This window comes from Pipistrellus kuhlii, unplaced genomic scaffold (assembly GCF_014108245.1).
Source record: "Pipistrellus kuhlii isolate mPipKuh1 unplaced genomic scaffold, mPipKuh1.p scaffold_m20_p_2, whole genome shotgun sequence".
Classification (NCBI taxonomy): domain Eukaryota; kingdom Metazoa; phylum Chordata; class Mammalia; order Chiroptera; family Vespertilionidae; genus Pipistrellus; species Pipistrellus kuhlii.
Genome location: NW_023425515.1, coordinates 6,332,847 through 6,346,046, shown reverse-complemented (window position 1 = coordinate 6,346,046; position 13,200 = coordinate 6,332,847). Strand labels below are relative to the sequence as shown.

Below are 13,200 nucleotides of genomic sequence, written 5' to 3'. Positions count from 1 at the left end.
AGCTTCTTGCAAGGGGGGTGGTGAGTTAGCAGGAATCCCTGAGATGCTGCACGTGCCTGTCAGGCTCACAAGCTGCAGCAGCAGACCCTGTGGGCTGTGGACAGAGCCCCTCACCCCAACGGTGCTGACACAGGGTCACCGTAGCCCCTCACCTCCACTGGCATCGGTGAGCTCCGTTCTCCGAAGGAAGCCCAAGTAGCCAGTCCTTGCCCAAATGGTCTGGGTGTCTCCAAAGCTCAGTCGGGCGCTGAAGTGGTCAGCATGAAGTGCTTCCTCTCCATGGACTGTGTAGTAGCCTGTGGCATTGTGGGGGCTGCTAACCCAGATCTGTGGGGCCCAGAGGACAAGAAAGAGCTGAGCACAGATTATCATGAGACATCCACTCGCCAAGAGAACTTAAAACACTGCATAAAGGCAGGGCATTTTCACGGTCCCTTATCCTATGAACTAAGTTAAAATTATAGGTATGGAAAGCAAACAAGTAACTTTCTCTCCTTCAAATGGAGAGTTCCTCTCCAGGACTCTGTAATGTAAATGAGCTTACGGAGTGACTCTCACTCCTCACATCAAACTACTGTTGTCAATGAGGACGAGGAGCGATGGACAGGTCCACACAGGGACAAGTGATGGAGTGAGGCTCACTGAGTGGGCAAACCCTGCACCAGACTTACCTGTGTATGTGTGAGTTAATATACATCTATATATTCTCAGGTGCACACATACTACAATAGCAGTACCCAGTGTTCTGGGGCTCCTTCTAAATAAAGAGCCCATCCAGGACCCGTCGTCAGCTCCCCAGATAAAGTACCTGGCTTTATATATCCCAGGGAAGCTGACAGGGGCTTCTGCCACAAGAGGTGGGGCCCAGGTTAGCACAGACCCTCCATGACTATCTTGGGGGCACAATGTTACCCTAATAGGCCCAGGTCAATGGCCAGAAGGGAGGCCCCACCCCAATCCCACCCACTGGGACTGGCACATCTTCCCACTAGGACACTGAGCAACCCCTGGGAGTCTCCCAGGCTCACTCACACCCTCATCTCAGTTAGACTGAGACTGGGCAGTGTCTGTGTGACTGCCCCTGGGTGCCATCTACCAGGACCCCAGAGGTTGTCCACACCAGAGACCCTGATGCCAGGACACAGGTTCCATGGCATATCCCTAGGGCCTGGAACTGGGAGGACAAGACCATTTCCATAATAACAGAACCAACGTGGGCATTCAGGCTGTGACCTGCACTCTCCTGCCACCCTGGCCTCCGGAATTAAGTCCCACCTGTCTCGTTACACTGGATACATATGCATAAATGCAGTTATGTCAACACAATGATTTTGCACAGCCTGTGTGTGTGCAGGGGACGTGTCCTCAGGAGTAGAGGTCCCCGCCTCCCAACTCAGTGTCTGTACCGTGCCAGCCCCTTCCTCGGGCCAGTGGCTCCTCACTTGGTTCAGGAACTTAGTTTTAAGACACAGCTGCTTTCTCCATGCTGCGGGTTCCTGTGTGACTCTTAGGGTCTCCAAGTACCTATAAAACTCAAGGCTTCCCTTTGCTGGTAGGGAACCCAGAGTGGAGACTCATCCCATTGGTCCAGGAAGTCTTACCCAAGTACTGGGTACAGGAGCACAAATGTGCCCGGGGCAGGCAGGGAAAGGAAGACAGCTTGGCAGAAGGGAAGATGGGGAGGAACCCACCCCCAGCCTCACCTCTCCCAGGTGTGAGTCTCCAAGGGGCCCTTTGGTCTCAGTGTGCGCAATGATGACTTTCACTCCGGGGAGGATCTGGAAGAAAAACCGTGCCCATGTCAAAGAAAACACAAGACTCGCACTCAATGCCATTGAAAACAACAGGATATGTACATGTAAGTGATCAGGAGATTTAAGGCCAGGCTAAATTTGAATTTGAACAGGAATAAGACTTTAACTGATAAAAATATATGTGAATCTTAACAAAATGACCCTAGTTCCTAAGAATGGACTTTCAGATGTTGTGAGAGACAAGGAGGGTCTATATAAGCATCTGTTCTACTTGGGATCTTTCAACAAGGCCCCTCGAGGACTGCCTGCCTCTTGTGGGGTACACAAGTCAGAAGGCCACTCAGCCCTCCCCCCTACCCCACTTAGCTGCGCCCCAGTCTAGTCATGCCAGGACTCATCAAGCCTCCTAGTTCTGGGCTGGAACTCTAACCTTGAAGAGCCCTTCCTTCCCATGACTCAAAAGTCAGTCCAACCACTAGTCACCTGCTCTGTGTCAATTCAGTCGACTCAGACAGACAGAGTCACCAGCTCATACCCAGGGCAGGGTGCCTCAAATCAGGGAACCCCCCACGCCTGGTCTTGGGGAGACTTCACTGGGCTCGGGTCAGACCATGTGGCTGCTCCAAGCATGGTCACCTGTTCTGTGTCCTGTTTCCTCATGTACAAAATGATGATGACAGTGAGGTCCCCCAGGCAAGTGGGAAGGAATGAGGGGTCACTTACAGGGAGGGTGTGAGTTTGGGCTGTTGCCTCTAGCCAGTGCCAGACCCTCCTCTCCTCCCACTGTTGTTGCATGTTGTTGTATCCTTGCCACACGCTACCAGTGGGACAGTCCTATTTTCGTGAATGCTTCTGGAGCCCCTGGCCTCTCTCCATGGAGCCCACCTGAACCCTAATGCCAGAGCTTTTTCCAGAACACAAGTCCCTCAGGCATAAGTCATTTGAAACTTAATAATAGAGAGGAAATATGCTGAATATACAAAAAGGATAAGCAAAGCTGTCCACTGAGCGTGGGCTCCAGCAATGGGAGGTCATTGCCCATATTCACCTCTCAGCTGGTCTCCTCCAGGTGACCCTAAAGACAGGCAGGCACCTGGGAGATGTGCTTCCATGGCCTTGAACCTCCTCCTCTTCCCCCAGCTCGACTGTAGCTATACTAATCTCCCTGTGACTATGCTCCCTCCCCAGGATGTCTGACTAGCCGAGCCCTCTGCCCTGCATCCCTCTGGCTGCTCCTCCTCTTCCCTAGTACATGCACACGGCTCCTCTCCAGGCACCTTGCTGCCTCCCCAAAGGGGGCTATCGCCACAGGAGTGTGTAAGCAGTCAGGTGGCCCTGTAGGCTGCCTAAATTGGGAGTTTCCTGTTCCTGGCCATGCTGGGCACATAGCCCTGCCCACTATTCTGCTGTCTGCTGGCCATGGCACACCATCTTCATCACATGGCATCATAGGGCCATATGGGCTTTCTTCCTTCAAACCTCCCCTGGTTCTGAGGATGCCTGTTCCCTGGGTGTCTGTCTGCTTACATATCTCATGGTGATCACATTTTTAACCTGGGCACCCATAGATGGCCTTACTCTTCCCACTCCCATCCCTCCCACCCCTCTACAGGCTCCCAGTCTTCTGGACTGACTTTAATGAAAAATTGCAAGATGTGTCTAGGACTCCACCCACTGCCCAAGGCCCTGGAGGGAACCACTTCGGGGCTGTCACAGGGGCTGAGTTGGGTAACTGTGCTGGCCCTTGCTCCAAGACTGTGTGAAGTCACTGGGCCCTGACCCAAGGGGCCCTACGGCCTCAAGCCCCAGCAATGGGAGTTCCTTCTGTGTCTCTGCACCCGAAGTCCTCCTTTCTTGGTTTTGTGCTTTAGATGTATGTTGAACTAAGACTTAACCTAGGCCATGTGCGTGTTTGCAGTGAGGAGGAGGCCTCCTGCGTTAGCCCAGCCCAGCCTGACCACAGCCGTCTGTGTTCATCAGGAGAATTGCAGCTTCCACTACCTTTCCAGACTCCGTCAATGGCAGACTGTGCGGAGAGCCCCGTTCTACCAAACGTACCCTAAAAATTAACAAGGGAAAATTTTCAGAATAAAATATACTATTTATATAGGTAATGACCTCTAAAAAGGCAACTTATAAGATAATAAGAAATTATCACTATGACAGTCAGTTTGTTGACAATGACCTTATTGTAACCTTGGAACAGTGACTTCAGGTGCCCTTGACCTGCCTGGCTCACCTGGCACAGCTCAAGGCAGAAGCTTATTCTAGGTTTTTGGGGGGCCGTCCCCAACCAGCTGCCCTGTCTACAGTAATCAGTCTACCTTGAGCTGCAGCATGGCCACACTTGAGGGCCCAGACCAGGATCTAAGCTTCAAAGCTGGGAGGGACCCAGACCTGCAGGCACACACTGTGACCCCCAGCACACATTTATTGATGTAAAAACTAAGTCCTGTCTTAAAATGGTATTGTGTAAAAAAGTGTCTGCCATTAGTTGCTTTACTTGTCTTCAACACCATAAAAAGCTAAATGCAAATGTTTGGTCACTCCTATCACCCTTCCTGATCATAAGAATAATAGATAAAGGGATGTGGACTGAGTCTCGAGGACACAGAGACACAGAGAGGGAGACCCAAGTTTCCCCAGTAGAGTTTGGCCAGCCATCTGCTAGTCCAGGTGCCAGGAGGACCAGTCAGGGCAGACCCAGCTGCACAACTTCATCACTGGTGTTACCTGTCATGGCGCAGTGCCCTCATGTCCACGTAGACTGTTGTGGGGTCCGGGCCAGCCGTGCCCTGGAAGAAGAGCAGCATGTCTGCATCTACACAGCACAGCCATATAACAGCTCCTCCCCGTCGCCGGGAAGGCAGCTTCTCTGCTCCAGCAGAAAGCCTACCCAGGGACACTGATGCCTTCCATCCAAACATTACATGGTTTGATAACATCGAGTGAAACACTAGTGACACTGAATGAACATGCTAAATTATACAATTTTACATTTCAGTTCTCACAGCTGGTCTCTATGTTGTGGTGAAAAGATCACCACAGGACTTGAGGGCATTTGCATCCAGCTATCAGTCAGGGTTGGCCTCTCTCCCGCCTAATTCTACTGAGGGCTGAGCACAGCAGAGGCTCAGTCAGGGTCCACAGAGTGATGCTCTCCCTTTCCTCACTCCTGACACTTGGACCCTGAGTGAAGGATGTTATTTTCTATTTTATTAGATAAGGAAAATCAAGTTAAGTGGACACTCTGCTCAACATCAATCTCTGAAGATCCCAGACAACGTAACAAAAACTGCTTCATTGAGATTCAACAGCCCTTCCCTCCAGAGGCAATGCTATGAATGTTAAAATTTTTTTTTAAGTTTTACTTAAATTTTATTACAGAGGAACTTTTATAATATGTAAAATAATATTCAGTGTGAGCAGTCAGACAGCAAAAGAAACATGTATGTGTCTAAAGTTGAGGAGGAAGCCACATGAACTCATGGGGGAAGCACAGAGGTACCTCGAGGTCAAGGTCATACCTGCTCAGCCAGCTTTCCCAGCCTGTTGGGCTGACAGAGGCAAAGGAGGCCAGCAGAGTGAGACAGGAGGAGACGGCCACAGGAGACAAACAGAAAGCAACAGGCCACGTGAGAAACACATGGTAAGAGACAGCAAAATGTGTCACTGCATCTCAAAGGGCAAATGTGATTATCTCATTAAGACTTGTGCAATCACACATGGCATCCCACATGCCAACAGATAGAGGAGATAACCTTCAAATATCGAGTAAGGAGAACATGCCTTCATTTACAGCTGCTGACTACACACCAAGAGCCTGATGCTCAGTCCTACTTTCTACAACAGGAAGGGTATGAGGAGGGCACCCAACCCACTCCCTGCTGCCACATGGCAAGGGTCTGAGGCTTGGAGTGGTAGCACAGTCTTTTCATGGTTGAGAGGACATCAGCACAAGGGAGAAAAGGGTGATTGTCCACAGTTGGCCCATGACAGGAATGCTCAGAGATAAAGGCCAAGCTGAGCCAAGGCTCCAGAAATAAGAAACTGCTCTACCGGGGCCCTGCTCTGGTTCCGAAGCTGCCTTTTCCTCTAATAAGTCTTTTCTACGTGGGTGAGCAGACATTTAGTATATTTTTTAAAAGAGTGAAATTGAGATACTAGTAAAAATCTGGAAAATAACCAGAGTCACCTGAAGAAGCAGTAAACAACACTGCAGTTAGCTGTTCAATTTCTAAAACTTCATGTCAATACCTTAAATAAAATACTTTGATGTCTCAAATATGAATTACAGTTAATACAAATGATCACAATAATTTTCAATTTAAAATTACTAGATGTCTTAAAACAATATTGTTGTAAAAAATTAAATGCATATTTTATCCAACTTAGTGTGATTCTTCCAGATAAGAAATAGTCTGTTCAAAAACAATTTTTTTTTCCAAATAAGCCTTGTTCATGAAGAGATTATCTTTTAAAAATAGAACCCTCATAGTTCTCCAAAATAAACTGGAAATGAAACATTAAAGGCTCAGAGCATGAGAAATGAATGTAGCCAACACAACAAGGAAAAGCGACAATTAAAAACTGCCCATCTTGGATGCCCAGCCCAGCCACCTTACCTGGAGGCAGATGGCCACGTTGACCCTGCACCCAAACGTGGTGCTCACGGCGCGTGCGGGTAGGCCCAGGTCCTTGAACAGCTTGGAGAAGGACTGTGTCAGCGCGATCCGAGGCCGCTCCTCGGCGACCACCATGCACGTGCGCACACACGACAGGTTCACCCCCTTCATCTGTGGGGAGGAGCAGGGTAAGACAGGCCCTGAGCACTCCTTTAGGAAGCTCCTGAGGGGACCCATGTGTGACCTGAACATACACCCCCACCTCCTCTGCTGTGGTCTCATTCTACAGAATTCTTAAGTATGGAAGCGCCAGATGGTACCCATCTGGCTCCACATCCACACCAGCCAGTCCTGCAGTTCATCTGGCCATAGCTCCACGGGACTCTCCCAGGTCCTGTCCCAGATCCTCGGGGACCCTGACACCTCCAAGGTGCGCCCAGAGCTTGGATCAGACCTGCCTCCTCCACATGCTCCCCCACGCCCCCACCATGTACCTGTGCAAGCCAGCCCCACACGACTGCCCACCCCACACTCATATTCTGCCACATGGGTGTGTGGATAGAGCAACTACCTACTGCAGAGGTGTGTGTGGGGGATGGGGGTGAGGGGTAAGTAAAGAGCTCCCATCAGGGTGGGTGCCAGGAAGAAGGGACACAGAGCCAGCGTGACTTGGTGCCTGATAAGGGTTTTCTCTGTTTCCCCAACTGCTTGGAACTGTGTTGGGAGTCTTTTTTTATATTCCAATGACCTGGTTTAGAACCAACCTAGAAACCCCTGGTTTGAGCACCTCCTAAAAAGGGATGAAGACAGTAGGTCACAAGCAGGCCTAGGCACTGACACACTCACCCTGAGGACTCCTGTCTGTGCGCCCAAGCCCTTGGTGCACATCTCCATCACCGAGTAGGAGCAGAAGGTAACGCGGGCCTTGTACTGGCTTACAGCTGACAGCCACAGGGACACATTGCTCTCCAGCTCCAGCGGAGGCACCAGCACAGACTGGTGTCCAGAGTAGACACTGTGGGGCCATGAAGGGTCAAGTAGCGTTAGCCCCTCTGTCCAGGTGCGTCATCTACACACCCCAGGTACCTTGCCACCCTGCACCTTAATGTACAGACAGAGTTTTGGTGAAAAACACACTTTAGGGGGAGGGGCATAATACACAGGGAGTTCTTGTGTCCCTTTAGAACTTCATAAGGACCTAGAGTCACAGTTAGGGTCAGGGTCTGCTGGCTGGGAACTCAGTGTTCTAATTCTAAAGACCTGTCCCTACTTCCTAGTATTTGATAGAGTTAAGTAGTCTCTCAATTACTAGTAATGGGTAATGTTTGTTTGTTTGTTTTTAATGTATTTTTACTCTTTTACTCAATTTCAGATCCATACTCAAACACACTCCACCCCCAAACAAACCCACTCACATGTGTATCTTTGACTTACTGGCCTCAAAAATGCATCTTAGAATGCTAAAGTTCTAAAGAACTACATACAATTTCAATCAAGCATGTGGATGCAGCAGCAGGGGTACCTTCACTCACTAGCATACTTCCTCCACTCATCTCCACACTTACCTGCACACTCTTCCTTCACTCACCTGCACTCTTCCTCCACTCACCTGCACACCTTTCCTCCACTCAACCGTACACCTTACCTGCACACTCTTCCTTCACTCACCTGCACACCCTTCCTTCACTCAACCGTACACCTTACCTGCACACTCTTCCTTCACTCACCTGCACACTCTTCCTCCACTCACCTGCACACCCTTCCTCCACTCACCTGTACACTCTATCTGCACTCAACCATACACCCTACCTGCACACTCTTCCTCCACTCACCTGCACACCCTTCCTCCACTCAACTGTACACCTTACCTGCACACTCTTCCTCCACTCACCTGCACACCCTTCCTCCACTCAACTGTACACCTTACCTGCACACACTTCCTCCACTCACCTATACATTCTTCCTCCACTCACCTATACACTCTACCTGCATGCAACAGTACACCTTACCTGCACATTCTTTCTTCACTCACCTGCACACTCTACCTGCAAACTTATTAGCACATTCTTCCTGCATGCACCTCTACCTGCATTAACCTGCACACTCACCTGTACTCTTTACCTCCTTACTTGCACAGTTACCTGTATACACTACCTGAACACTCAATGGCACAATCTATCTGCACACTCATTTATAATCTTTACCTACACTCACTTGCACCCTTTACCTCCACTCACCTGCATATTACCTGCTCTCTCTCTCTCTATTCACCTTCATGCATACCCTATCTGCACACTCACCTGCACACTATACTTCCACTCACCTGCACAGGCACCACAGGGCAAAGCCAAGGCCACAGTAGGGATCAAGGCAGATGGCGATCTGCCTCGAAGGATACAGCTCACACTGCAGCTTTATGGAGCGGCACAAGGCACTTGTGGCTGCATGTGACATCTTAGGGGGTAAAATACAAGGTCTGTTCAGTGACGTGCAGGAATAAAGGGATTAAAAACAGTATATACTGTCTACGGTGGCCAGACACATTTACCTCCTTAAAGGATGACTGGCTCATAACCCCACATAAGTCAAATAATACTTGGGTAATGGCACATGAGAAATCGTCTACATGAGATTTCAGGATAATAAAGAATTTTCATGAAGTGCTTGGCTCCTGGTAAGGATATGGACTCATCAAAGCCACTCAAGGCAAGTCAGCCATAAATCTGAAAGTTCAGATATTACCACAAAACATCAAAATATGCATTACTTTCAGGTAAATCCAACTTTGGAGTTTGCTGGCATTAAACACAAACTTTAAGGAACAACACTGTTGCCTCAGGCTCTGTGTGAGAAGGGACTGTACACATCCGAACCTAACACCCTTTCTACTCACCCCTGTGTCAAGGGGCTGGAGCAGTGGGAATTACGATCAAAGGACCCACCTTCACACCTGCTAAGATCCCTGTGGTTGACACGCTGAAGTCCAGATAGGCCAGCACATCCGGGGAGGGAGGCCTGAACACATTAGCCACCTTCTTTTTCGGTATGTCATCTGTTAATGGGAGATGCCTGTTAACACTATTCAGGCTCTCACCAGGAGAGATGAGACCATTTCTTCCAGGGAGTCCTGGAGAGCATGTTCAGAACAGACATTGGGCTACAGGAAAGCAGACTGTGTATTTGAGTGGGAAAGCTTATTTTAACTTTCAAGGACAGGTCAAATGGCATAGACCTACCAAGACAGTGCTAATGCTATGGGACAGGAACAGTGGGCGAGGTGGGTATGGAAGAGAGGACATAGGCCATAAGAGCTACAGGGAAGTCCTCTGGTCACCATGAAAAGATCAGAGGAGTGCACAGGTCACAGAATCTGGGCTGAGCCAGGATCAACAAAAACAGTGAGAGCATCATAGACATGCTCCCATGCCTTTCGATGGGTATCAAGCAGGTGGTCACAGACAACACAGATCCTGACCTCCTATCAAATGTGGGGCCATGGAGCATAAAAGGACATACGTATGATTGGGTCAAAGGGACTCCTGTCTGCTCATTGCCTGGCATTCATGTGGCTGAGTACCTCGTCACCAAAGGAGCAGGTGTGGTGCTGCTCATTTGTGGTGTCTTGATAAGATACAGAGATACCATCTGAGCCTTAGGCTGACCTGACGGGCCAAGGCAGAGTGACAGAGGTTTTCAGCCCTTCTCATTTTCATGGGGTTAGTTAGCACTCACCAATAACAGGGGTGAGGAATAGGCGTGTGTTGGGGCGTGCATGTGCATGCACACATACTGCGGGGATAACCATGTCCCCACAATTGTTAACTGCTATGTAGGCATGAGAGGCAGTGGCATGAGCTGCAGGCCACAGACACACAGGCCTTGGGCAAGGATCTTCTTCCCCCTGGCAGTAGAGACCCTGCCATGATGTGAGCTATGCTTCATGTCACCCTTCATCCTGTATCCAACTTTAGTAGGTGGACATGGGCTCCTGGGAACCAGTCAGCAGGCTCCTTTTGGCAGCCTCCCCACCATTTACTTCAGCGGCTCTTATCTAATGTATTTTGGGTGACAACAATGCAAACCCTGCAACAATGAAAGGAAAGAGGGTTTGTCCTGGTGGGGACCCGTAGGCATGTCAAAGGTGCTGAAGACAGGTACCTGTGTCTAGAATGGTGGGCCAGGTCCGGACGTCTACAGTGGCTGCTGCTTCCTTGGACTTGAGCAGCCGCATAATGGCCTGCGTGGTGAGGACGCATGCAGACTTGCTGACCTGCAGAGCACAGGGATCAAAGGTGCAATGAGACATGACGCCTGGGAGTAAACCCCTTTGTGGGGCCCTGAAGAAATAACCAGACCCTGGAAGGAGAAGAAACCCTTGGTCCGACCAGCACCCAGGCCCACGATCAGGTCTCCCTGTGGGGCCACCACACACACTCACCTCCACGATCATCTTGACAGTGGGAAGTGTTGTGGCGAGGTTCTGGGGATGTGGGGGGCGCACAGTGACAGGCACACAACCGCAGTATAGGCAACCGTAGAAGGCAGCAATGAGATCCACCCCTGGGGAGACACGTGGTCAGAGGATCAGCGTGGGGTTGATTGCAGTGCACTGTGTCTAGTGCCACGGAATGGCGAAAAGGACACAGGAACGCAATGTGTTTTACCTAGCAAAGCTGCTACTACCCCAACTAGTGAAACATTTAACAAACGCAATGTTGTTAGAGAGGGACAGAAGCTATCTTTTCTACAGGTAGACTCCCCACAGACCCTGGAGGCCAGGGAGGAGTGTGGGTGCAGCCTGGGCCTACTATTGTAGAACAGCAAGCTCTGACCACCATCCCTGTGAGCGAGGACCATAAAGACTTTTGAGAGCTAAACTGTCCACAAGAGAAGACACGAGAACATAGGAGCCAGAGCAGCACACATAGAGGCCCTGTACCTCCTTGCTGCACATCTACAGGGAAGTCCACGCCCCTGGGGAAAGGCTAGGATGTCCCTGCATTGCTCCTAACCACATGGTGCAACACACAACACCATACTGTTTCTTCATCTTTTCTTTGTTTCAAATTTCCCAGAAGTTAACACTCATGGGGACTCATACTACATTTAAAACCCATTTTTCCTCTTAAACTCAATCAAACTTGAGGACACCTGTGCCCCACACCCTGGATGCCTTTCTAGTTGCTGCTCTCAAGTCAGACAAGGCCCCCACCTGGTATCCTCAGGCTGTTTCAATTCCAGAGTCAAGATAAATATGCCACACTTAACCCAGTTTGTAGGTTTCACCAGATTACAAATCCCAAGGCTCCACCAGTAACTAGGAATGTGACCACTGGGTTAGGGGCAGCTCAGCATAGCAATTAGCAGAGGCTAAGCCCACCCACCAGGCCATACCAGGCTGGACCCAACAGCTATTGCTGCCATAGGACCACCCATCTGCTCTGTGCTTATCGATGGATGGGAGGATAAAGTGAGAGCCACACTGAGAGCCAGCACACAGCAGTTCTAACACATCTGAGCATTCTCCCACCCAGCATGGTCATGCTGCCAACATGCCACAAACACATCATCAAATTGAACACAAAAGGTATCAGCCAAAACTCATTTGGTGAGCTAGCATAGCTCCTGCTGTCCCTGCAATCAACCCAACAGCAGGCAGGGCCCTCCAAGGCAGAGACACAGCTAGAAGTGAAAGGCACATTGAGATGTAGAGACAAGATAAGGGACAAGAAGGAGAAAAGGTGACAGATGACAATAAGATTGGGGAGAGGAAGGGACATGGTCAGGAGACCTCAGAAAGCTGGCCACCACATTAGGTTACATTTCCACAAACTTATATAGACAGGCAGAGAGCAGACATAAACCGTAATCGTCTATTTTAAAATGAGCTAAAATACGTTAAGAAGATGATATAAGAAATAAAATAACAGAAATGAGAATTAGAAAAAAATCAGAAATGAGGCTAGAACTAGAAATTATGAAAAATAATTTTAAAAAATGAAGATGAAAGTAGAAGGAGCACAAGAGCAAACAAAGACAACAGACAAAGCCTCAGTAACAGGAAGGGAGAAACTGTTAAAACAAAAAGAAATTTAGTAAGAAACAGAAACATCTCAACAGAAAACAACTACAGAAGACAAAGATCAACACATAAACAGAGGAGGATGACAGGAAGATCAAAGCAAGGGAAGAGAAAAAATAGAAGAAAAAAGTGGTTTTAGAAAATTTTCTTAAAGTTAAAAAAAAAATGAAGCTGCCTACTTAAAAATACCTTCCTTATACATGAGATTATTGTCCCATAACAACTAATATCAAGACTATATTCTGGACTTTAGCAAAAGGAAAAAAATCCTTTAGGCACCTGGACAAAAACAGCAAGAAAGTCTAGTAATCAAACTATAAACAAATAGAAGAATGGAGACTCCAGAAGTCTGGACAGAGGCTACTTTTGGGAGGATAGAGGAGACTGGCTGGGACAGGAAGGCAAAGGGACTTCTGGGTACTTAGCAAAGATCTATTTCTTGACTTGGCTGGTGGTGACAAGGGTGCTTGCTTTATAATAACAAAATGTAGGGAAGAAACAGGAAAAGACCAGTCAGATAAAAAGCAGAAAGATAATAAAGGCTATACTATTAAAAAAGTCTGAGTCTAATCACAACAGATTACAATTATTGACAAGGGAATACGGACGTATGAAGAAGCTAACTAACAACTAAGACTCAAGGTTAATCTTCAGAAGCTGGACTGTTATGATTGCAGTGGTGTAGGACTGCAGCCAGGAGCCCACCAGAGTCCCTGCAACAGTCCGTGGGAAAGGTGAT

The 13,200-nt window shown here is 48.8% G+C and overlaps 1 protein-coding gene across 18 annotated transcripts in view; it reads right to left on the bottom strand.

Annotated features, from left to right (window-relative positions):
• DIP2A (disco interacting protein 2 homolog A) overlaps positions 1–13,200 on the bottom strand; it is a 75,279-nt gene that overhangs the window by 4,047 nt on the left and 58,032 nt on the right. For 12 of the 18 annotated variants that reach the window (XM_045585338.1, XM_045585340.1, XM_045585339.1 and 9 more), the window contains 11 exons: positions 10,818–10,939; positions 10,538–10,649; positions 9,322–9,431; positions 8,703–8,833; positions 7,226–7,394; positions 6,380–6,550; positions 5,282–5,311; positions 4,488–4,549; positions 3,756–3,813; positions 1,704–1,778; positions 153–327 (listed from right to left, as the gene is read on the bottom strand). In XM_045585338.1, coding sequence (XP_045441294.1) covers positions 153–327; positions 1,704–1,778; positions 3,756–3,813; positions 4,488–4,549; positions 5,282–5,311; positions 6,380–6,550; positions 7,226–7,394; positions 8,703–8,833; positions 9,322–9,431; positions 10,538–10,649; positions 10,818–10,939 — 1,215 coding nt within the window. Of the gene's footprint in view, positions 1–152; positions 328–1,703; positions 1,779–3,755; positions 3,814–4,487; positions 4,550–5,281; positions 5,312–6,379; positions 6,551–7,225; positions 7,395–8,702; positions 8,834–9,321; positions 9,432–10,537; positions 10,650–10,817; positions 10,940–13,200 lie in introns of those variants that run through there. The other 6 variants (XM_036446317.2, XM_036446318.2, XR_006742310.1 and 3 more) reach the window with 5 other exon arrangements.